General features: G+C 33.0%; 1 protein-coding gene across 7 annotated transcripts in view; it reads right to left on the minus strand.

The window, feature by feature from the left end:
• LOC144840680 (uncharacterized) overlaps nucleotides 1–24,518 on the minus strand; it is a 60,287-nt gene that overhangs the window by 22,154 nt on the left and 13,615 nt on the right. For 4 of the 7 annotated variants that reach the window (XM_078696630.1, XM_078696624.1, XM_078696625.1 and 1 more), the window contains 35 exons: nucleotides 21,037–21,282; nucleotides 20,277–20,561; nucleotides 19,688–19,939; nucleotides 18,970–19,212; nucleotides 18,345–18,587; nucleotides 17,461–17,715; nucleotides 16,802–17,059; nucleotides 16,186–16,428; nucleotides 15,798–16,040; nucleotides 15,454–15,702; nucleotides 14,893–15,150; nucleotides 14,277–14,519; nucleotides 13,889–14,131; nucleotides 13,545–13,793; nucleotides 12,984–13,241; nucleotides 12,365–12,607; nucleotides 11,977–12,219; nucleotides 11,633–11,881; nucleotides 10,527–10,784; nucleotides 10,011–10,253; nucleotides 9,208–9,447; nucleotides 8,321–8,563; nucleotides 7,585–7,827; nucleotides 7,095–7,343; nucleotides 6,372–6,614; nucleotides 5,852–6,097; nucleotides 5,024–5,269; nucleotides 4,206–4,451; nucleotides 3,599–3,841; nucleotides 2,897–3,139; nucleotides 2,268–2,510; nucleotides 1,740–1,988; nucleotides 1,154–1,396; nucleotides 423–668; nucleotides 21–266 (listed from right to left, as the gene is read on the minus strand). In XM_078696630.1, the coding sequence (XP_078552756.1) occupies nucleotides 21–266; nucleotides 423–668; nucleotides 1,154–1,396; nucleotides 1,740–1,988; nucleotides 2,268–2,510; nucleotides 2,897–3,139; nucleotides 3,599–3,841; nucleotides 4,206–4,451; nucleotides 5,024–5,269; nucleotides 5,852–6,097; nucleotides 6,372–6,614; nucleotides 7,095–7,343; nucleotides 7,585–7,827; nucleotides 8,321–8,563; nucleotides 9,208–9,447; nucleotides 10,011–10,253; nucleotides 10,527–10,784; nucleotides 11,633–11,881; nucleotides 11,977–12,219; nucleotides 12,365–12,607; nucleotides 12,984–13,241; nucleotides 13,545–13,793; nucleotides 13,889–14,131; nucleotides 14,277–14,519; nucleotides 14,893–15,150; nucleotides 15,454–15,702; nucleotides 15,798–16,040; nucleotides 16,186–16,428; nucleotides 16,802–17,059; nucleotides 17,461–17,715; nucleotides 18,345–18,587; nucleotides 18,970–19,212; nucleotides 19,688–19,939; nucleotides 20,277–20,561; nucleotides 21,037–21,282 (8,673 nt within the window). The remainder of the gene's footprint in view (nucleotides 1–20; nucleotides 267–422; nucleotides 669–1,153; nucleotides 1,397–1,739; nucleotides 1,989–2,267; nucleotides 2,511–2,896; nucleotides 3,140–3,598; nucleotides 3,842–4,205; nucleotides 4,452–5,023; nucleotides 5,270–5,851; nucleotides 6,098–6,371; nucleotides 6,615–7,094; nucleotides 7,344–7,584; nucleotides 7,828–8,320; nucleotides 8,564–9,207; nucleotides 9,448–10,010; nucleotides 10,254–10,526; nucleotides 10,785–11,632; nucleotides 11,882–11,976; nucleotides 12,220–12,364; nucleotides 12,608–12,983; nucleotides 13,242–13,544; nucleotides 13,794–13,888; nucleotides 14,132–14,276; nucleotides 14,520–14,892; nucleotides 15,151–15,453; nucleotides 15,703–15,797; nucleotides 16,041–16,185; nucleotides 16,429–16,801; nucleotides 17,060–17,460; nucleotides 17,716–18,344; nucleotides 18,588–18,969; nucleotides 19,213–19,687; nucleotides 19,940–20,276; nucleotides 20,562–21,036; nucleotides 21,283–24,518) is intronic. The other 3 variants (XM_078696629.1, XM_078696627.1, XM_078696626.1) reach the window with 3 other exon arrangements.

Consider the following 24,518-nt stretch of genomic DNA (forward strand, 5'->3'; position numbering starts at 1 on the left):
ACGTGAACAGTGCTTCATACCTATAACTGTAACAGTGAAATTGCAATAAGCTAGGTTGCTGTTGCCATCGTCAGCTGTAATCGTAACTGTTGTGTTACCGCTCTCAAAATCACTGCCATTGGGTATGTCAGAAGTGAATGTAACTTCATTTTCAGAATTATCGATGGCAACAGGATTGTTCCAGAAATATTGCACAGTCGATTCTCCAAGCATGGTTAAGAGTTCGGTATTGTTTGGACAGGATAATATGTCTGGTGGCTGAGTATCTGTAAAATTAATGTTTTAAACCTAAATTAGAAATTTGCTTTTATTATTCAATCTTCAAAAAAATAGATAGTTTTGGACCAGCCAAAGATGTTTCATTTCATTTGTTTCTTTGTATTTTAGGGAATATGGATGATATAAATATATATACTATTTACCTTCAACCCAAACAATAAATTCACATGAGGCTGAGTTGCCAGAACCATCCGTTGCAGTGTACACAACAACACTCGTCCCAATTGGAAAGTCAAAAGGTGATGATAATGCTGGATTTGATGTTATCATGACATTTAGTGAGTTATCCCAAGCAGTTGCATTCTCCCATGTCACATATGCTGTTGGTAGGTCAACGTTTGTTTCCAACGTTTGGTTTGCAGGGCAATAGATAGAAGGGTCTTCATTGTCTATAGTGATTAAGAAATTGTAATAACAATAATATGCATTATATTTTAATCAATGCATGGTTCAAGTGTTTAAATAAAATACATCACAGTATGTCTGGCTATTATTACTTTTTGATGATGATCTCTCAATTAATGTCATGATGTGCATGTATATGTTCTTGTTTAATGTGAAATCAGTGTTTTACTTTGTTTTGGTTTTTTTTCTTTTTAATTAACATGTATGCTTTACCGCAAACGTCGTACCTTGTAATTATTGTGTAATTTGTTCTTTGCTTATTTGTATTTACTGCGTATACTTATTGAAACAATGTATCTGATATAAAAGAGATACAATAAAGTTCACCAAGTTCAGTTCACTATGTTAAAATCATTCGCAATATGTTCTGATTTCATGTTGTAGTAAAACAAATGCATGGTTATATCAATGAAATAAAAAGTCATAGTTTTAACCTGTTGGTACCCTTTAAAGATTACTGTAGGCCTACCTTCAATAACAATTAGAATAAAACAAGATCTATCTTGGTTGCCACTAGGATCAGTCACAGTAACCGCATTGATGTGGTTTCCAATGGGAAGCAAAGCTCCACTCATTATGGTTTCTTCAATTGTATAGTTGCCGGAATTGTCTGAAGCCGTTACTGTCCATGACACACTTCCATTTGGATGTCCAGGATTAGTGTTCCCTATTTGCATTCCAGGGCACTGTATAACTACTGGATTCTCTTCATCTATTCATTTTGATAACACAAATAATATAAATAAATGAATAACAATATTTTATGAATATCAATATTCATAAGATGTGGTCGTGTTATGAATATCCATAAGGTTTGGTTAGTCGTTTTAATATATTTATCAATATGCATATTCATAATAATCATTATTATAAATATGAATAGTATGAATATTCAGAAGATGTGGTTAGTCATGTTATGAATATCTATTAATATTCTTTTCCATCTGAATATAATTTGATAAAATACAATTTGATTCAAAAGTAGATATACAAAAACATACTGCACATAAAGAATATTTATAAATTTATGTGAATACCATTGAACATCTACTAACCAGCAACGGTAAGGTAAAATTCACAGACTGCAGTTAAGCCTGCCATGTCTGTTGCATTACAAGTAACCAAGAATGTTCCAATATCAAAGATTGATCCATCTTCAGGTTCACAAGACACAGGTGGGTTTGAGCCATCATTATCAGTTGCCATAATGTCAGTCCAGTTGACTATCATAGATGCTTGGCCAATTGGAAGAACATTCATGACAGCAGATGCTGGACAGTTATCAAATACTGGAGGTTCATCGTCTGATAAAAACAATTTCATGTTTGATATTATTTTAATGTATTAAACTAAATAAGGTATGATGAAAGGGCATTTTCTTTCTAGCTGTTTTTTAATTTAACTTTCTGATAATTTTATTTGGATCTCCATTGAGATCCAGCCACTCACAGAATTGTAATATTTTCAGTAATTTGGTTTTTAAATAAATAATGATTTTTGATGATAATGCACGGCATGGGGTGCTAAATTAATCAATTAAATTGACAATAGGTTATCTCAATTTCAAGATTTTCTTCATTTACCATAAATATAAATTATAAAAGAGCAAACTGCTGTGTTGTTGTAGGCATCAACTGCAACATAGACAACTTCTGTTTCCCCAAATGGAAACATATCTCCTGATGAATGAGACTGACCAAGAGCAATGACCTCATTACTGTTGTCCATGACACTTGGTTCCATCCAATTCACAACTGCTGTTGCTGAATTAGGATCAGAAGCCATAGTGATGTTGGATGGACAAGTTATCCAAGGATCCTCGTTGTCTAAATTTTAATTGAATAAATCCATATGTTATGTTAAACAGTTTTATAAATAGGTTTTTAAAATGACATTCAAAGTAGGTATGAAAGAATTTCAACCCTACAAATGTTTACTAATATCTAATTCTAAATTGTAACACAATTCTTAAAATAAGAATTGCTTTATAAAACAGTACACAATACACACCTCTCTGAGCCTTCTAGGAACAGATATTTCAAAAATGCAGAAGACAGAGCAGTGTCAAGTCTTCTTCATATTTTACGGCAGCCATATCATTACAATTCATGGACGCATTTTAATCATGGTTTTAATTGGAATTGCCCAATACACTACTCTTCGAAATACAGAAAACCCTTTTTGGAAAGGTAAACTTAAAGCCTATACTTACCAATAATAACAACAACAAACCAGCAGTAATCAGTGTTACCACTATTGTCTGTTGCATTGTAGGATATCCATGTTTCACCAATTGGGAATGTTGACAGTGGTTGATGGGATATATCCCAAGAGAAATAACCTGAATTGTCAAAAGCTGTAGGTTCTGTCCAGTTGGCTGTTCCACTTGCTTGCCCAGGGTCAGTGTAAAACATAAGAGAGTCAGGACAGCCTGATATTACTGGCTCGTAATTATCTATAAGATAAAGCAACATTTTACTTGTAAAAAACGAACAAAAACCTTACTTTCTAGAATAGTATTGTTACATATTAAATCTACTCCAGTACACCATTTGATCTACTAAGATGTTATGGTAATATTATAAATAAACTCTGAAAATAAGTTAGTGATTTGATTTTGACTGATAGGAATCAAGGGCAGGTACTGTAGTATACATTACTGTATACTGTACGTGTGTATACATGTTTTTACTGCATTATACTTTTGTTTGTTTATAAGTTGGAGTCAGATAAATAATAATAATAATAAACATATGTATGATTACCCAAAAAATGCTTTCTAAATTGCAAAAATAATTATTGTTCCCTTGTTAATTCTTGCTTTTATTGTTCTTTTGTCCTGAAATCTAATCGAATCAAGCACATAATGAAATTGCTTTATAAAGCCAAAGAAATTAAAACTTTTAGAAATTACCTGTTACAATTACATAAAATGAACACGAGTCCTCATTGCCTGCTTCGTCCCAAGCATTATACGTAACCATGGTCATGCCTATACCAAAGTAATAGGATTGGTTGTGACTCTGTGTCATTCTAACTACGCCTACATTATCAGTAGCATCTTCTAATATCCAATCAGCTTGTGCAGTAGAACTATTCATGCCAACTTCGACTACTACAGAAGTAAGGCTACAATTGAATTCTGGGTCTTCATTATCTGAATTGAGAAAGGAAACAAACTTATGAGAACAAACAGTTTCAGATGAAAAAATAACTTACAAACACAATGATTTAATCATTTTTTATTGTCTTTCAGCTGTTATGTAAATAAAATATGTATACTATTTACTACTTACAGATTTTCCCTAAGTATTTCACTTTTAAGTAAAATGCATTAAGAATGTGCATTAACAATTTTAATTCACTTAGATAGAATTATTTTTTTAATATTATGGGTGTTTAAGTGAAAGGTAAATATGTCCACTGGTGTGTTAAAACGACCAATACTCAATAACATTTCGGCCAGGATATAGTCACATGGTTCTCAGGTTTTCAAATTGACATGTAAATTAAAAGATTACCTTCGACAATAATAGTAAAAGGGCAGATACCAATGTTACCATCTTCATCTACAGCTGTTATCGTTACCGTGTGAAAACCAACATAAAATCCATCACCAGAATACACCTCTTGGTTAACAGTAAACACGCCGGAATTGTCCATAGGTTCAGGATCATCCCATGACACATTGGCGTATGCTAGGCCTTCATTTGTGTCCATGTTTATTGGAGAGATTGGACAGTTTATAAACACAGGATCTTCAGTATCTATATAACATACAGCACATTAGGAGTAAGTTAGTAACACATACTTTTTGTAGTATTGGAAACAATTGGAAATGATTGCACTTTTCAGGGCTTGTCTATTTACCACTGAAGCTGGAACAAAATTAAAGTGGTGTAGATTAAACCTATTTAACTACCAAGAATAATGGTTTTACCTGGTAATGTAAAATGAACAATTAAACAGCAGTATGGAATATCAACATTGTATAAAAGTACATATCGTAGAAAGAGCATTGGGATAATAATTTTTAAAAATTGTACATAAAGAAACAAAGGTTTGTTTGTTTCTGGAAGGCAATTGTTGTTCGTCATATTCATTTTGTAGCTTTGTTGTATATTTCAAATAGTGTCATCATTTTCTGTGATATTAATTCCTTCGACTAACTATTATTTTGGACAATTGTATGGTTATGAATTTCATTTTGAACAAGATGAATTAATAACTATGATTGCCTGAAGGAAAGAAGATAATGTAAAGGAAGATATATTGAGCTGGTGTGAGCCCAATGTTTGAATAGTTTTGTAACAGATAATTTTACTTATGGAAATACTACCTTGTACTGTTACATCAAACACACAAGTACTGCTTAGGTCAGACGTATCATATACTGTGTACGTCACAGTAACTGTTCCAATTTCAAATATATCGCCAGGATTGTGAGTAGATGTCTCTTTATAGATGCCAGCGTTATCCGTAGCTGTAGGTTCTGTCCATGACACAGATCTATTTGCCATTCCCATAGGGACAAGTTCAATTATAGGACTAGATGGGCACCCAATGTATTCAGGTGGCTGAGTGTCTGAAAAACAATGTGTATTCATTCAAAAGTATTTAGTTAAAAAATATAATATTTTTTTTTAAATGGCCTTGGGCATAGCATTATGAACTAGAACTGGGAGAAATCACCATGTTATTGAATGTAATCTTATCACCATTTTATTAATGTAATCTTATCACCATGTTATTGAATGTAATCTTATCACCATGTTATTGAATGTAATCTTATCACGTATGTGCTGCAACATTTCTTGTCCGCTTTTAGACGGAAAGTTACATGTAAGGCCAGTTTATACTACGCATAATGAACAATGACACTAAATAGATGAATACAGTATACATTTTTTCAAAAAGCAATTAACTTTTAAATAAAAGTAATGTCTATTTTTTTACATTATATTTAAAGTATTTGTAAAAACACCTGTATCTTTTGTTTTTCATTTTTTTTTAAAAAGTACTGTATATTTGGGAATTTACAACTATTATAAACTGTCTTGTTATCTAGAGTCTTTCTAAATGTGTTTTTGTCATGTTTGTAAGAACATTATCAAATTAGATGCTATCCGTATCAAAAATGTTTATAAATCAATCAATTTATTCTTACCAATGACTGTTATGTTAAACGAACATTCTGCTTCATTCCCAGATACATCAGTGGCTGTGTAAGTTACGGTGGTTGTTCCGGAAAAAAATATCTGACCACTTGGGTTGACCTTAACACCTGACAGAATGTTGTTATCAGTGATTGTTGGCTCATTATAATTTGAAGTTACATCGGTTGAATTCTTGCCTTCATCCATCTCAACTATAATACTTGCTGGACAATTTGATATGGTAGGAGCTTCTTCATCTAATAAAAATAAACAATGAAAAGCGAGAGAGTGAAGAACCCTTGCCGCTATTATGGAAATGGATTGCGGTTAACCACTCAGCAACTCACTTATTAGACACTAATCAATCGTAAATGAAACAATAGAAAAATAATAATATAATCTACATTGTTTTATTTTTTTTTTATTTTACATATAAATTATTTTGCATAAATTAATTTTTTAACCAAAAATGACAATTTAAAATTAGAATTGAAACATTAGAAGCATCTGAAAGTGAATTATAGCACTAACCTTCAACGGTGACTGTGAATGAACAGTTGTTGCTGTTTCCAGATGGATCAACAATAGTGTAAGTAACAACTGTATCACCGAAATAGAACATGTCTCCTGGATAGTAATTTGATGTGAGGGTATTTTCTCCGGAGTTGTCACCGGCTACTGGTTTATCCCAACTGACGGTAGTTGAATTTTCGCCAAGAAGAGCAACTTGAGAAATATCTTCTGAACAATTATTCAGTGTTGGAATTTCATTGTCTACAGAAATAGATTTTTTTTTAAACAGACAGTTATATAACTTAAGAAAAATCTGTTTTCTCATTTATGTATTGGTAGGCCCAGTAGAGTAACTTTAATATACATTCCAGTCGAAATTATGGCAGAGTGTAAGTCTGAATGTTAAAATATACTATGAAAGTGTACTCCCTTAGCTAGTACAACATTCATAAAAAAAATCTGGGCAAAGCTGTAAAGATATCAAGGAAATGTTTTTTTTTTATTTTTGAGTGCAAGAGATTGTTTAGAAGGTTAGGTACGATTATTTTGACAAACAATACGTTATCTTATTTCATATTAATAAATAACATAATTCTTATCCTTAATGTTATAGAAATCAAAAAATTAAAATAAAAGTGTATAACATGGTATAAACGTAAATCTCGAGTACAACAGCTGTCAACTGGTAACAGGTGTCTTCAGAAGAAGACGGCTACAAGAACAGTAACAAACACTAATTACCAATAATCCATACAATGAATTCACAGTACATAACATTTCCAGCTGAATCAAAGGCAGTATATATAACCTCTGTCATTCCTATAGAGAAGTTATCTCCACTCATGTGCGTCATACTTGTGTTGTAAACTTTAATGTTATCGGTAACCATAATATCCGGCCATACTGCAACATTATAACTTTCACCATCAATGGTAGTGCGATTTATATCGCTTGGACAATTTTCAAAAACTGGATCTTCCATATCATTACCTACAATCAGCAAGATAAGATAAATACAATAATTATATTCATTGACCAAGGCTTTCATGGTTAAGTGTATTTTTCGATTTTTTTTATCATGTCAAAAGTAGAGCTTGTGAGTTGCAAGTTTGGAAATATCATTAAAGTGAGTTAAGTGCTAATGCAAAAACTCCCTACTGTCAAATTAAATCTACTGCGAAACCACATTAAAGTTATGCAAATTTTCATGATTGAAAAATGTAGAACTTACCAAATACTGTTAAATTAAATGAGCATATTTCCTGATTTCCTGACTCATCACTGGCTGTATATGTAACTATGGTCGATCCAATTGGAAAACCGCTATTAACATCCTTGTCAGCTTCAAAATCTAAAGTTCCAGAGTTGTCCATTGCAATTGGTTCAACCCATGACACATTGGCATAGGCGTCGCCAACTTCTGCAAAAGCAATCATATCTTCTGGACAACCATCAATTACCGGTGCTTCCACATCTAAGTACACAAACAAAGTTAAATTTTTTTTAAATACATACAATACAGAATTGTTATATTATAAAAAACGCTGGCATATGAATAAGTTATAGGCAAGTTTTGCTTAAGTTCAGAGCATACTAAGAAATGTTCAAACTATGTGTAAAATAATCAGACTTACAGCCAATGTCTGAAGACATCCTTTAGGAATACCAGCATGTTGCAGCATGCTCTGGACTTATAGAAACTAACCTGTAACATATTGAGATGTATCCCAGCTCATTTTGATATGTCGGTGTACAATGGCTAAACCATCAAATTGTGATAGCCCAACACAAGTCCAGCATTTTAGTAAAACGATGTTGATACAGTACGTAGGCATGAGTTGGCCAGATTTTCAAAGTGTGACAGCCACCCATAATTAGTCAATGGATATGTGAAATCCTAACAACTGTATATATCTAACAGCTTTAGCAGACCTTTAAATAAGTATTAAGTATTTCAAGAAAATTACCAATAACAGTGATGGTAAATTCACACTCAGCCAGGTTATTGTAATCATCAATAGCAATGTAAAGGACAGGCGTGACTCCAATTGTGAAAGTGTTGCCCGGTGGTTGAGGACCAAACAAATTAACAGAACCAGAGTTATCCGTAGCATTCACCTGAGGCCAGGTGTACACGCCTGTTGATAAACCACTTGTTGTGTTTATTGTAACATCGTCAGGACATCCATCAATGATTGGTATTTCGTTATCTTTAAAATAAAAAGCAAAGAAATTAAATTGTGAATGATTCTGAAGACCGTTTTAGCTACATGCTCAAATGGTATATTAATATAAACTAGAAATTGCAAAGTTCTAGCGAGAGCTTAAAGAAACAAACTGAATGTCTATATTAGAACACCCACGGACCATGCAGTGTACAATCGTCTTAATTGATTTCACCCGCAGAGAGTGAAAACCGTAAATTTAGCCTAGGTCATCTTAGGCCAATGTTTTGTAGACAAACAATAACCTTTCGGATCTGAAAAGCAATAAAGCATCTCAGGAGGTCAAATTGCTGTCCAGAATATGAATAGCTGCCACGCAGTAAAAAAATATAATTAACACATGCAGATCTGGAACAAAAAACTAATGGCGAAGTTAGTTTTTGTTGTTATCCAACTTTTACAGAGCCTTACAGCTTTCTGACAAACAGCTTAATGTCCCATCTGAAGAATAAGGAATTTAGAGTAAAGTATCTAGTATCGTTATCAGTATAGGCTGCTTCACGTTGTGATGTGCAAACACCACAAGCAACAAAGTTGTTAGTACTTTACTCTAGGCTTGACAGGTATGTAAGCAATTTGAATACACGTTTATTTTTTTATGCAAAGAATTTACACAAAATGAGTGTTACCTGTAACTGTAATATTAAATGTACACTCTGCTTGATTACCGTCGGTGTCTGTTGCAACATATATTACTTCCGTAACTGTAATATTAAATTTATCAAGAGGATAATAGTTGTTTTCTAGTGTAACAATACCGACGTTATCATCTACAGCAATGGTCCAATTGACTACAGCATACGGAAGCGTTGTATCTGTGTTCACATCAATATTACCAGGACATGGGTCAAAGATTGGTATCTGGAAATCTAGGAGCAAAAAAAGAACATATTTTAAAATGTTATGTTCATCCTTCCATGCCAATTGTTTTTAATTTAATATTAAACAACCTATGGAAAGATAGAAACCTACACTGATTGAGAAATGATTCTTAAAATTTCTTTCCAAATAATACGCTGTGCATCTATTTAAATAACATAGATTGTTATTGTTATTGTAGCTCATTCCCCAAACGCATTTTACGTAGCAGAACCAAGAATCTGGAAGAATTTGCCGAGTAACATTCAAAATTGTGATGACAATAATCAGTTTAAAAAACAAGACTTTTTTTCAAACAATGCTGTGACAGTATATAATAGAAAGGTGTGCTATATATAATATTAATGTTATCTGTACTATAAAACAGTAGAGCGTTCTTCTGGCACACCAACATTCAGCAACAAACAAGGGGACATTGTAATGCTACAACCCCTATTCAAAAGACTTGGTCCTGAAGGTGTGCCCTACACGGGTGTTCTCTACAGTATTTTAAGTGACATTTAAGGATTATATCAACAATGTGTCTAATGTTGTAGATACTTTATAACCTTACCATCAATTGTGACAATAAAGCTACAGTTAACATAGTTTCCAGATGGATCCTCAGCATAATAATAAACAGTTGTGTTGCCTGGGTAGAATTGATCACCAGAAATGAAATTTGACATGTTGAGGTAAATAATGCCAGAGTTGTCTGTAATTTCTGGTTCCACCCAATTGGCAATACCGTACTCCTCACCAATCACAGTCGTGTTTACAATATCATCTGGACAAGTTAACATTGGTTCTTCAGTATCTAGATAAGAAAACAAAACGTAACTACAATTATTAGAAAACCTACCAGCATATAATTAGGGATCATGTAAAATTGTTTTACTGAATTTACTGCAGTAACTAAATGTTTTACTGCAAAAATGTAGGATATATCTTTTGTGTTCAATGTTGAAGTTTTTGAGGCAGTCAATGCAATAAACAATGTGTATGATTACACAACAAAGCTTGCTGAATAATTACATAAAAAGGTTATAAAAGTTACAAAAAGAGTATAATAAACTCATTTTGGATTCACCTCGTACAATGACATCAAATGTGCAGCTATCAATGTTTCCAAAGGCATCAGTTACTATATACTTAAGTGTTGTTGTTCCAATTGGAAAGTTTTCACCAGATTGATTATAATTTGAACCTGATCCTGTTAGGTTGAGATTATATAGAGATTCTGTGTTGTCTGTGTATTCAACATCCCATTGAATCCAAGCTGTTGGTTGTCCATTGTTTGTTGTCACATTGAAGTCACTGGGACAAGTTATATTTGGATTCTCATTATCTATAAGAAAAACAGAATTATTGACAACCCAAATTTTAAACAAATCAATTTATTGCTGACTGATACTTACTCTATAAATAACAGAGTGACAATCTAATAATATCAATTTAATAACATTTTTAAGATAAGATTTTGTAAAATCTATAGAACAATAATTAAATATACCATGATAACATGTTTACTGAACTTATAGGTTAAAGATGTATTGTCCCTTGAAACACAAAAAATGAAAAAAAAAATATTCTAAATTTAAATTGGCCATATCAAAGTAATATTAAAGTTATTCACTTTAAGTCGAAAATTTGAGCCAAAAACAACAAGTTTACGTAATTAACAGGTAAATTAATTTGATTACATTTCGTATGGAAAATCGTCGCGAGCAAAATTAAACAAAAATTTCAAACAACGAGTATGCATTATGCATGATGCTAATTAGAATTGTTTACAACTCGTCACGGTTGAGAAGGTGTTTTCACACAGATCGTGAGGAAGTTTTATGATTATGCATACAGAGTAGCCAAACAAGTGCGTTGCATTATGAGATATGTTTTGATCGAAAACTTTGACTGGAAGTCAAAGTTATTTTTGGACCAAAAAAACGTCTGTATTTCAGGTTTTTTTTTTTGACTAATTTTTGGTGAAAGTTAATAACTATTATGATACTTCAAAATGACCGACTTTTTTTCGAAATAATTTTTTTTTTTTTTTGGAATTATTCAAAGGGACAATACATCTTTAATATTGAAAACAATTATTAGTCTTTGTATTTTGATTTAGCATTGTAGACTTTAATTGTAAAAGAAACATATTTGTGTGTTAGACAATCTTCACAATCATGATATACTCACCGTCGACTGTTATGGTGAAAAAGCAAGATGCGTCATTTCCCGATGGATCTTGTGCCATACAGCTTACATTTTGTTGTATTATTGGCCAAACAGCATCAAACTGGTCACCAGATTCACTTGTACAATTATATGTAAAATTTCCTGAATTATCAGTAACTGACACATTCCAATACACAGTGGAATAATATTGTGACTCATCTGTATATGCCATAATGTTGTCAGGACAATCAAATACTGGATCTTCATTATCTACAATAAAATAATAAATACCGCAAAGGAACTTTTAACTTTCTATATATTTTAGTATTTTTGTTAATGTATTTTGTCATATAAAGTTAACTTACCAATTACAGTTACATTAAACATGCAAGTTTGCACATTATTTGAGGCATCTGTTGATGTGTACATTACTAGAGTTGTTCCAATATCAAACAGTGTATATGGTTCATAGTTAGAGGTTAATGTAGGTTCTAACCCACTGTTGTCTCTTGTTTCTGGTATTGGCCAGGATACATTAGCTGTTGCTGAATTTAAATCGGTGTACACAGTCACATTGGACACACAGTCCAAAGTAGGAGACTCTGTATCTGTGTAAATAATTAAAAAAATACATTATTCATACTTTGAAATAAGAGTTTAATATGTACAGTGTGCATAAAACATGGTTAATTACATGCACTGCTAAGGTAATTTTAAGTAAATATGTTTATTATACATTTAAACATTACTTACCGATTACAGTAACATTAAATATACAGATGTCTTCGTTTCCATATGGATCAGTTGCTGTGTAAGTAACCTGAGTTGTTGTTGCTGCAAAGCCATCACCAGGGTTATGTGTAGAGACTAAGGTAACATTGCCTGAATTATCTGTAGCATTTGGAGTCATCCAAGTAGCATTAGCATGTGATAACATACTTGTAGTGTTCAAAACAATGTCCATTGGACAACCAGCTATATATGGAGCTTCTTCGTCTGTTCATTAAGAATAAAAGAAAAATACAATTTGATAAAATACACTATTTTACATAGTTTGGAATTAAATAATTGATTTAAAGTTTCCATGATGTTGTTACAGATTTTATATTTGTGCGGAGAAAATTTATTAAAATAATTTATACTCAAGTTCAGCAATTTTCCAGTTTTCTTTAACAAATGAAAACCTAAACAGTGTACATTTCTCAAAATAAATCATCACTATTATGGGATATCTAGATTTAATTTAGATTTAGTTGTGGGTTATAAATGCAACAATATTAACATTTAGAAATATTGCAGACATTAACAGGCTGATAGAACATAGGATAATCAGAAGAAATAATAGTTGAAAACCAAATCATTTTGTATTCACCTCGCACAGTGACATAAAAGGTACAGCTAGCATTGTTTCCAAATACATCAGTTACTATATACTTAAGTGTTGTTGTTCCAATAGGAAAGTTTTCACCAGATGGATTATAATTTGAACCAGATCCTGTTAGGCTGAGGTTATATAGAGATTCTGTATTGTCTGTGTATTCAACATCCCATTGAATCCAAGCTGTTGGTTGTCCATTGTCTGTTGTCACATTGAAGTCACTGGGACATGTTATATTTGGATTCTCATTATCTATAAGAAAAACAGAATTATTGACAACCCAATCTTTTGAATTTATTGCTGACTGATATTTACTCAATAAATAACCGAGTAACAAGTTAATATTATTAATTTAATAACATTTTTAAGACAAGATTTTGTAAAATCTATAGAACAATAATTAAATATACCATGATAACATTTTTACTGAACTTATAGGTTAATATTGAAAACAATTATTTATTGTCTTTGTATTTTGATTTAACATTGTAGACTTTAATTGTAAAAGAAACATATTTGTGTGTTAGACAATCTTCACAATCATGATATACTCACCGTCGACTGTTACGGTGAAAAAGCAAGATGCGTCATTTCCGGATGGATCTTGTGCCATACAGCTTACATTTTGTTGTATTATTGGCCAAACAGCATCAAACTGGTCACCAGATTCACTTGTACAATTATATGTAAAATTTCCTGAATTATCAGTAACTGACACATTCCAATACACAGTGGAATAATATTGTGACTCATCTGTATATGCCATAATGTTGTCAGGACAATCAAATACTGGATCTTCATTATCTACAATAAAATAATAAATACCGCAAAGGAACTTTTAACTTTCTATATATTTTAGTATTTTTGTTAATGTATTTTGTCATATAAAGTTAACTTACCAATTACAGTTACATTAAACGTGCAAGTGTCTTCATTATCTGATGCATCTGTTGATGTGTACATTACTAGAGTTGTTCCAATATCAAACAGTGTATATGGTTCATAGTTAGAGGTTAATGTAGGTTCTAACCCACTGTTGTCTCTTGTTTCTGGTATTGGCCAAGATACGTTAGATGTTGCTGAATTTAAATCGGTGTACACAGTCACATTGGACACACAGTCCAAAGTAGGAGACTCTGTATCTGTGTAAATAATTAAAAAAATACATTATTCATACTTTGAAATAAGAGTTTAATATGTACAGTGTGCATAAAACATGGTTAATTACATGCACTGCTAAGGTAATTTTAAGTAAATATGTTTATTATACATTTAAACATTACTTACCGATTACAGTAACATTAAATGTACAGATGTCTTTGTTTCCATACGGATCAGTTGCTGTGTAAGTAACCTGAGTTGTTGTTGCTGCAAAGCCATCACCAGGGTTATGTGTAGAGATTAAGGTAACATTGCCTGAATTATCTGTAGCATTTGGAGTCATCCAAGTAGCATTAGCATGTGATAACGTACTTGTAGTGTTCAAAACAATGTCCATTGGACAACCAGCTATATATGGAGCTTCTTCGTCTGTTCATTAAGAATAAAAGAAAAATACAATTTGATAAAATACACTATTTTACATAGTTTGGAATTAAATAATTAATTTAAAGTTTCCATGATGTTGTTACAGATTTTATATTTGTGCTGAGAAAATTTATTAAAACAATTTATACTCAAGTTCACCAATTTTCCAGTTTTCTTTTTTTGAAAACCTAAACAGTGTACATTTCTCAAAATAAATCATCACTATTATGGGATATCTAGATTTAATTTAGATTTAGTTGTGGGTTATAAATGCAACAATATTAACATTTAGAAATATTGCAGACATTAACTGGCTGATAGAACATAGGATAATCAGAAGAAATAATAGGTGAAAACCAAATAATTTTGTATTCACCTCGCACAGTGACATAAAAGGTACAGCTAGCATTGTTTCCAAATACATCAGTTGCTGTATATTCAAGTGCTGTTGTTCCAATAGGAAAGTTATCACCAGATGGATTATAATTTGAACCAGATCCTGTTAGGCTGAGGTTATATAGAGATTCTGTATTGTCTGTGTATTCAACATCCCATTGAATCCAAGCTGTTGGTTGTCCATTGTCTGTTGTCACATTGAAGTCACTGGGACATGTTATATTTGGATTCTCATTATCTATAAGAAAAACAGAATTATTGACAACCCAATCTTTTGAATTTATTGCTGACTGATACTTACTCAATAAATAACCGAGTAACAAGTTAATATTATTAATTTAATAACATTTTTAAGACAAGATTTTGTAAAATCTATAGAACAATAATTAAATATACCATGATAACATTTTTACTGAACTTATAGGTTAATATTAAAAACAATTATTTATTGTCTTTGTATTTTGATTTAACATTGTAGACTTTAATTGTAAAAGAAACATATTTGTGTGTTAGACAATCTTCACAATCATGATATACTCACCGTCGACTGTTACGGTGAAAAAGCAAGATGCGTCATTTCCGGATGGATCTTGTGCCATACAGCTTACATTTTGTTGTATTATTGGCCAAACAGCATCAAACTGGTCACCAGATTCACTTGTACAATTATATGTAACATTACCTGAATTATCAGTAACTGACACATTCCAATAAACAGTTGAGTATGATTGTGACTCATCTGTATATGCCATAATGTTGTCAGGACAATCAAATACTGGATCTTCATCATCTACAATAAAATAAGAAATACCGCAAAGGAACTTTTAACTTTCTATATATTTTAGTATTTTTGTTAATGTATTTTGTCATATAAAGTTAACTTACCAATTACAGTTACATTAAACGTGCAAGTGTCTTCATTATCTGATGCATCTGTTGATGTGTACATTACTAGAGTTGTTCCAATATCAAACAGTGTATATGGTTCATAGTTAGAGGTTAATGTAGGTTCTAACCCACTGTTGTCTGTTGTTTCTGGTATTGGCCAGGATACATTAGCTGTTGCTGAATTTAAATCGGTGTACACAGTCACATTGGACACACAGTCCAAAGTAGGAGACTCTGTATCTGTGTAAATAATTGAAAAAATACATTATTCATACTTTGAAATAAGAGTTTAATATGTACAGTGTGCATAAAACATGGTTAATTACATGCACTGCTAAGGTAATTTTAAGTAAATATGTTTATTATACATTTAAACATTACTTACCGATTACAGTAACATTAAATATACAGATGTCTTTGTTTCCATACGGATCAGTTGCTGTGTAAGTAACTTGAGTTGTTGTTGCTGCAAAACCATCACCAGGGTTATGTGTAGAGATTAAGGTAACATTGCCTGAATTATCTGTAGCATTTGGAGTCATCCAAGTAGCATTAGCATGTGATAACATACTTGTAGTGTTCAAAACAATGTCCATTGGACAACCAGCTATATATGGAGCTTCTTCGTCTGTTCATTAAGAATAAAAGAAAAATACAATTTGATAAAATACACTATTTTACATAGTTTGGAATTAAATAATTAATTTAAAGTTTCCATGATGTTGTTACAGATTTTATATTTGTGCTGAGAAAATTTATTAAAATAATTTATACTCAAGTTCACCAATTTTCCAGTTTTCTTTTTTTGAAAACCTAAACAGTGTACATTTCTCAAAATAAATCATCACTATTATGGGATATCTAGATTTAATTCAGATTTAGTTTTGGGTTATAAATGCAACAATATTAACATTTAGAAATATTGCAGACATTAACAGGTTAATAAAACATAGGATAATCAGAAGAAATAATAGGTGAAAACCAAATAATTTTGTATTCACCTCGCACAGTGACATAAAAGGTACAGCTAGCATTGTTTCCAAATACATCAGTTGCTGTATATTCAAGTGCTGTTGTTCCAATAGGAAAGTTATCACCAGATGGATTATAATCTAAACCCGATCCTGTTAGACTGAGATTATAAAGAGATTCTGTGTTGTCTGTGTATTCAACATCCCATTGAATCCAAGCTGTTGGTTGTCCATTGTTTGTTGTCACATTGAAGTCACTGGGACAAGTTATATTTGGATTCTCATTATCTATAAGAAAAACAGAATTTACAGTTTTTATTAAATTATTTAAGTCTTGAAAACCAAAATGTTTTAAAAACTGAATATATTGCTGCCTGATACATACTCTATTAATAACTTATATTGTTTGAGATTATGTGAAATATATAGTATATTAGCGTTGTTCAAGTACGCCATTACATTGTATTTAAATCTTGTCTCATTTAATTTGAGAATGTAGACTTTGATTTTAGAATAAACATATTTTTGTGTAAGGCAATCTATGCAATCATATGGAAATTTATAGGGCAGTTACTGCAATAAGCAATGTGTATTATTACCCAAATAAGCTTGCTAAATAGCATAATCAGATTAACAAGATGTCAAGATGACAACTGCGATCATTTTTATATGGTCTCTAATTAACTTACCATGAACCGTTATGGAGAAAAAACAATATGCATCATTTCCAGATGGATCCTGTGCCGTACAGCTTACATTTTGTAGTACAACTGGCCAAACAGCATCAAACAGATCACCTGACTCATGTGTACAATTATATTCAACAGTGCCCGAGTTATCGACAACGATCGGTACAGTCCATGTCACAGTTGCATAAGGTTGTGACACATCTGTATCTACTATAAATACGTCAAGAGGGCAGGCAAAGTCTGGATCTTCGTTATCTGTAACAAAATGCATTCTCAATCCAAAGCTCTGTCTACACTATCTAACTAGTTTGACAAAAAAGTATGATGTTCCCAAATATGGTAGTGATATGACATCATCATCATATCCATACATAGGCACATCACATTTTTTTTGTCACATAAACTTTGATAGTGTAGACTAAGCTTTACAATATTTCCTTTTTGGAAACACAAACCACAAACCTGACTTCATTCGCCTACTTCGGCTACGATTCTTGGTACTAGATATCCACAGTATCATATCGCCTAGTATCATAGACCTATCATAACCTAACCTTACATGACACAGGCATCTAAGTGATACATATGAGATGCTGTATTAGAGAATTTTTCTACGATACTGGGAAGCAGGTGGATTTACAGCACTAAAAATACTAGTTTAAAACAATATTTACATATTATTTCAGTATAGTTGTAATGTATTTATGTACCATCCATTTTTAGCGGACTATTATTCGGGCTGTCTTATTGTTTCCTAATTAACCGCTAATTAACTAATGTTTTCCAAATTTCGTCCATAGAAAAACTGAGTGGGAATGGTAAACGGTTTTTATGACTGTACATCCTACTGCAGTATTGATTATAATTAATCGTACAGTACTTACCAATTACAGTCACATTAAATGTGCAAGTTTGCACATTATTTGATGCATCTGTTGATGTGTACATTACTAGAGTTGTTCCAATATTAAACAGTGTATAGGGTTCATAGTTAGAGGTTAATGTAGGATCTAAACCACTGTTGTCTGTTGTTTCTGGTATTGGCCAAGATACATTAGCTGTTGCTGAATTTAAATCGGTGGACACAGTCACATTGGACACACAGTCCAACGTAGGAGACTCTTTATCTGTTTAGAAACAATTCACAATTTATAAATCGATAATAAATAAATAATAGTTTACATTCATTAGGGATAACTCTAAACTGTATTTTTTTTAAATGGATAATATTTAGTAAGCGCACATATTCACCAAATTCGAGTTATAGACATAATGAAAGTTATATAATAAAAGAAATGGTCTTGGCCAGGTCATTTAGCACAGTAGACAGATGATATATTATATTATGTACAAAATTGTCACTGACTGGATACTAAGGAACAATGCGAGAAAACAAGGAATAAGTGAGATGGGACGAGGAAATTTCCCAAGCAATTGGTATAACACGGATGAGATTAGCATAACATAGAGAGTTATGGAGCGGGTTGATGAATGATGAACTGATCTTACCTTCTATGGTAACATTGAATACACATACAGCAATATTTCCTGAAGGATCGACTGCTGTATAGTTAACAGTTGTAACACCAATATAGAATAAATCTCCTGAATCGTGAGTTCCATTAAAACTTACAACAGCATCATTATCTGTAGCTGTAGGCTCAGTCCAGGTAACATTGGTGTAATCTTCGCCATCATCTGTCACATCTACAGTGTTGTTTGGACAATTGACAATAACTGGATCTTCAATATCTTGAGAAAAAAGATAATGAGTATAGGATAAGTCAGTCTTTCAATATCGTTCCTTGTAAATGTTATATTCCTTATGTACGCACAGTTGCAATAGAGTTTTCCTTATGGGGATAATAAAGTTTAAATATAATCTAATATCTAACTACTGTAGGCATACAGTAGAATAATTTTGACATAAATATAGGTAACATTGTCTAGTAGATATTAAATTAATTACCCAAATATTACCCATAATTCTTTTAAGAATAGCTTTAAATTACAACTCTTTGTTAATTGCCTGTGTAGGTAAAATATGTGTGGTACTAAAATTATTTATTGTTTTGCCATTTTATGTGCTTTTGTTGTAATCACTGGTAACCTGACCGGCTATATTCTACAAAAGCAGTATATTGAACCCATTTTAAAATTGATCTTAGCTAGATAAGGCATGGGTTCAAGTTTACATTATGTAAAAGGAAAAACAGAAACAACATACCTAAAACCACAATTGTAAAGTTACAACTGTTTTGGTTTCCTGATGTATCATATACTATATAAATAATATCATTCTCGCCGATGGTAAAGTCTTGACCTGGTGCCATATTTGGTGTTGATCTCTCTGAATCTACAAGAATGTTGTCAGAGCTAGGTGGCTCCATCCATGTGTATGGTGCAAAGTTTTTACCAGCAGTGTTGTTGATATAAACAGTTGAGTTGTCACAAGTAAAGATGACAGGAGGTTCTTCATCTGTAATAAATGATATCAATGAATAAATATTGTTGTTACGGTTTGCAAATAAACACTAGTAAAGTAATGTTTGTGCTACATTATGTACTGTAGCTATGATTCTTATGCTACAACCGCGAACCTTTAACAAAAGCAATGTTTTTGCAGTTCAACGAAGCTTATAAACTAAGAAGTATGTAAATCATGTGATCAACTACTCATATGTCCAAGTTAATTTTATAGAATAGGTTTCTCAATTGAATTGAAAATGAACAGTACATTGATTGTGAAATGAAAGAAACTAACTTCACTGGAGTCACGCCATAACAAAACATTTACTGTATGAATGCATCCTTACCAACGACCTTCACTAAAAAGGAACATATCTCCTCATTGCCTGCAGCATCTTCTGCAACATAGGTCACATTCAGGTCATACTCAGTTGATATATTGAAATAAACTTGAGATCCTGGATAACCGTTGTTTGTTACTATCACAACGCCTACATTATCAGTTGCTGTTGGAATTGTCCAGGTCACGGTTGCAAACATTTCACCAATGGACCTGTCATCGGCTGGAGGATCAGTTGGTACCTCCAATGGACTGGATGGGCAAGTACCATTAAATGATGGTGCCTCCATATCTATAATAATTATAATAATATACACAATAAAAATCAATATTATCTAAAAACGATTTACTAAATATGTTTTACGTACATGTAATATTCTTTCAACTTCGGTTAACCTTCCAACAAGTTTTACGTTAAATTATCTAGACTCACTTTTTTTTTATCAATTTACTAATGGAGTGTATGGACCCAAACATAATTCTTTAATCGTATGTTTATAATGTAAACGTATCATTCTCGTCTTTCTATCACTAATCTATTTAATCTTCAATTTTCCTGAATCAACTCTACAGAGTTTGATTTGTTGAAATATACTGTTACTGATAAATAAACTGCCAATAAAGGTTCCTCTAATTATTGTAATGTTAATGTATTTATGATATATTTTAACTTTCTGATATAATGAGTACATATGATAGTTTAATGTGTTGCAAATTTATTTTAACAAGTCCCTACTAATTGCAGTAAATGTTTAAAGATGCCTAACCTTGGACCTCTAATGTAAAATTGCACATTGCCTCGTTGCCAGAATCATCTGTAGCTGTAAACGTAATAACATATACGCCGATATCGAACACAAAAGGGGCATCAATATCAGATGAAATCATAGGACTTGTATCAACATTGTCTGTTGCTGTTGGTTCTATCCAGCTGTAGTTGAGGGTTGAAAGGCCAGGATCAGTTGCAAGAACTGTGTCATTTGGGCAGTCCATTAAAATGGGCGGCTCAATATCTAAAAATATCAAAGCAACACTATCAAAACATGACGATTACATTTCAATTCAATTCAACAGTATGTTTAAAGTTATTCAACATTATACAAAGATCACTGACTATATAAAAGGTGTTAGTTTCGTATTATATACAATGTATATTTAGAAAAGTACTGTAGTAGCAAAACATGCTCTAATTTACTAAAGCATTCTTTTTCCACTTTTGCCTTCATGACTGTGTATTTATGATTTCCGGTAGTGAAGAATATTTCCGGTTGTACTGTAACTATTTATTGCAACACTACATCCAAATTACAATTGTGTGTATGGTGCCAATTTTATCAAAATCCATTTAGTAACAGACAGACAAATAAACCAAGGAGATCTTCTGTGGCAGATCAAAGCAGTTTGTCATAGTATAGTAAGCAAATGTGACCAACACCAAATGCTAAATAAATAGCCCCACAGTCACATACGCACCGTGCAAAAACAAGCATAGTGGAGCTTATTTTATCAGTTTTGGTAATGTATTTTTTTGTTAATTTGTTAAAGATGTATTGTCCCTTGAAACACAAAAAAATGAAGGTCAAAATATTCTAAATTTAAATTGGCCATATCAAAGTAATATTAAAGTTATTCACTTTAAGTCGAAAATTCAAGCCAAAAGCAACAAGTTTACGTAATTAATAGAGGGCGCTTCACTGATGCCGTTTGAAATTTAAATTCGCTCTCCTTTTCACCTAACATTTTACCATTTTTTAACGCCTTTTTTTCGTCTCGTGCTGAGTATTGTGCAAGTTGGTTGTTTGGTGTCTATTATTATTTGTCTTTTGATGGTATTTTGCTAGTTTTGCCTATATTAACTGAAATTTGGAGTTAGGCCTGGTCACCAAGCCAGCTGTAGGAGCAGGTGTACCTTTTTGTGCGCGGTACACACAGGTAGCACGTCTCGGTGCTGGCATCTCCTCGATGGCTGTCCGTTACTCTACTGCTGACCTAAAATCTTTCAACCAGGGTAAATGTTTCTACGATAATCCATCTTTCTTCAACATTGCTAAGGAGCTCCTGATATTGAGGAAACCGAGAGGTTCTCGTGGTGGCAGAAATAAAAGGCGTAAGATTAAAGTCGTTATTGGTAATGGGCGTAGGCCTAGGCCTACCAACATGGCCGCCCTCAACAAAAGTGGCTCTTCTCGAAATAATCTGGTCACAATTAAACTACGTAGATCAGGAGTTTCCTGTCCTAGACTTTTCCTTGCTAATGCCCGCTCTGTTAAAAATAAGATTGACGAATTTGAAGCCACCATTTCCAAATTCAAAGTCGATATAGCTGTGTTAACAGAGACTTGGCTGAATGATGCTACTATTGATTTTGTGAATTGTTCCGGTTTTAAAAAGTTCACGAAGAATAGATGCAACAAGAGAGGTGGTGGTGTTGCTATTTTTGTTGGTGATGATTTTGCCTGTGAATCTTGCATTGCACATGGTAGCTGTAATTTCGAATGCTTTTGGATAAAGACAACTATTCCAGGCAAGTCAAATCAAGGTAGTCACTTTTATATTGGAGCTATTTATTATCCACCGTCTGCCGCTAATGCGGATTTGTTGATTGAGCACATTGTTGATACAATTGATAACATTCGTTCTATGGATTTCGCTGCTCCTATTGCTATTTTGGGTGACTTTAATGACCTAGATCTAGCTGAGCTGGAAGTGAATGTTGGACTGTCGCAAGTTGTTAACTTCGCTACGCGAAAGGATGCCCTGTTGGACAAGATATTTTTGAGTCGTGCTGATCTTTACCATCTTCCGGAACGCTTAGCGCCACTGGGTCGGAGTGACCATAATGCCATCCTATTGGAACCACTGATTGAATTACCTCAGCACAAGCGTCTATCAGTGCGTTCTCAGCCATATCGTGACTCCTCTGTTTTGTCCTTTGGTCAATGGGTTACAACCCATGAGTGGAATGATGTGCTAAATATTGAGGACGTCAATCGAAAAACCAAAATGTTCTCTTCAATTTTGAATGGTGCTTTTAACAAGATCTTTCCTGTGCTGATTAGGAACAAGCGCACTGCTGACAAGCCCTGGATGTCCGACAAGATTCGAAGATTAATTGACTCTAGACAAACTTTGTTTCGTAGGTTTGGTAGAACGGATGAGTGGCGTTCAATTCGCAACTTAGTCCAAGATTGTATTAGAAAGGCAAAAAACAAATATTATTGTAATTCCTTATTAAGTCTTAAACGTAACAACCCTGCCATGTGGCATAAAGGTATTAAACAACTATGTAATCTTAAGACTAAAAATTCTAATTTCACCTTGCCTGGGCTGTCCAAAGTTGAAACTGCCTCTGAGATTAATGCCCATTTCTCTAGTGTTTGTAATGCCATCCCTCCTCTTAATTTAAACGATTTGCCTGCTTATCTCCCAGCCCCTGGGCCACCACCTTTAATATATGCTGGTCAGGTCCTAAAAGCCCTTTGTAATCTTAAGCCTAACAAAGCTGGCCATCCAGATGAACCCCCTATTAAATTATATCGAGATTTTGCTCCTGAACTTGCTGAGCCTGTTGCGGATATCTTCAATCATGCATTGAAGGATGGTGTTTTCCCCGACCTTTGGAAAAGGGCTACTGCAGTTCCCATTCCTAAAACTGTGAATGCTAGTTCTGTCTCTGACCTTAGACCTATTTCCCTTACCTATATTCTTGCCAGGGTATTTGAATCTTTTATTGTTAAGTGGATTCTTGAAGATATTAAGGGTAAATTAGATTCTCGTCAATTTGGTAGTAGGAAAAAGGCTTCCTCAACTCACTATCTTGTTAGTCTTATTGACTCTACACTCAAAGATGTTGAGAAGGGTAAATGTTATGTGAACCTATGTGCCACTGACTTTACTAAAGCTTTTGATCGTGTTGATCATAATGTTATTATTATAAAGTTGATTGAACTGGGTGTGAGGTCGTCCATAATTCCCATCGTCTGCAGCTTTCTCACTTCCCGTTCTCTCAACACCAAGTTTGCTGGGACTTTGTCATCTTCCAAGTCACTGACTTGTGGTGTCCCACAGGGGACATTGCTTGGCCCTGTACTTTTCCTAGTACTTATTAACGATGCTTGTGTTGATTGCTGCAGACGATGGAAATATGTGGATGACCTCACACTTGGGGAGGTCGTTCGCAAAGGTGATTTGCCTTCCATGCAATCCCTGTTAGATGATCTGAGTGTTTGGTGTTCATCCAATAACATGA

The sequence above is a fragment of the Antedon bifida genome, chromosome 4 (genome assembly GCF_963402885.1).
Source record: "Antedon bifida chromosome 4, ecAntBifi1.1, whole genome shotgun sequence".
In the NCBI taxonomy this organism is placed as follows: domain Eukaryota; kingdom Metazoa; phylum Echinodermata; class Crinoidea; order Comatulida; family Antedonidae; genus Antedon; species Antedon bifida.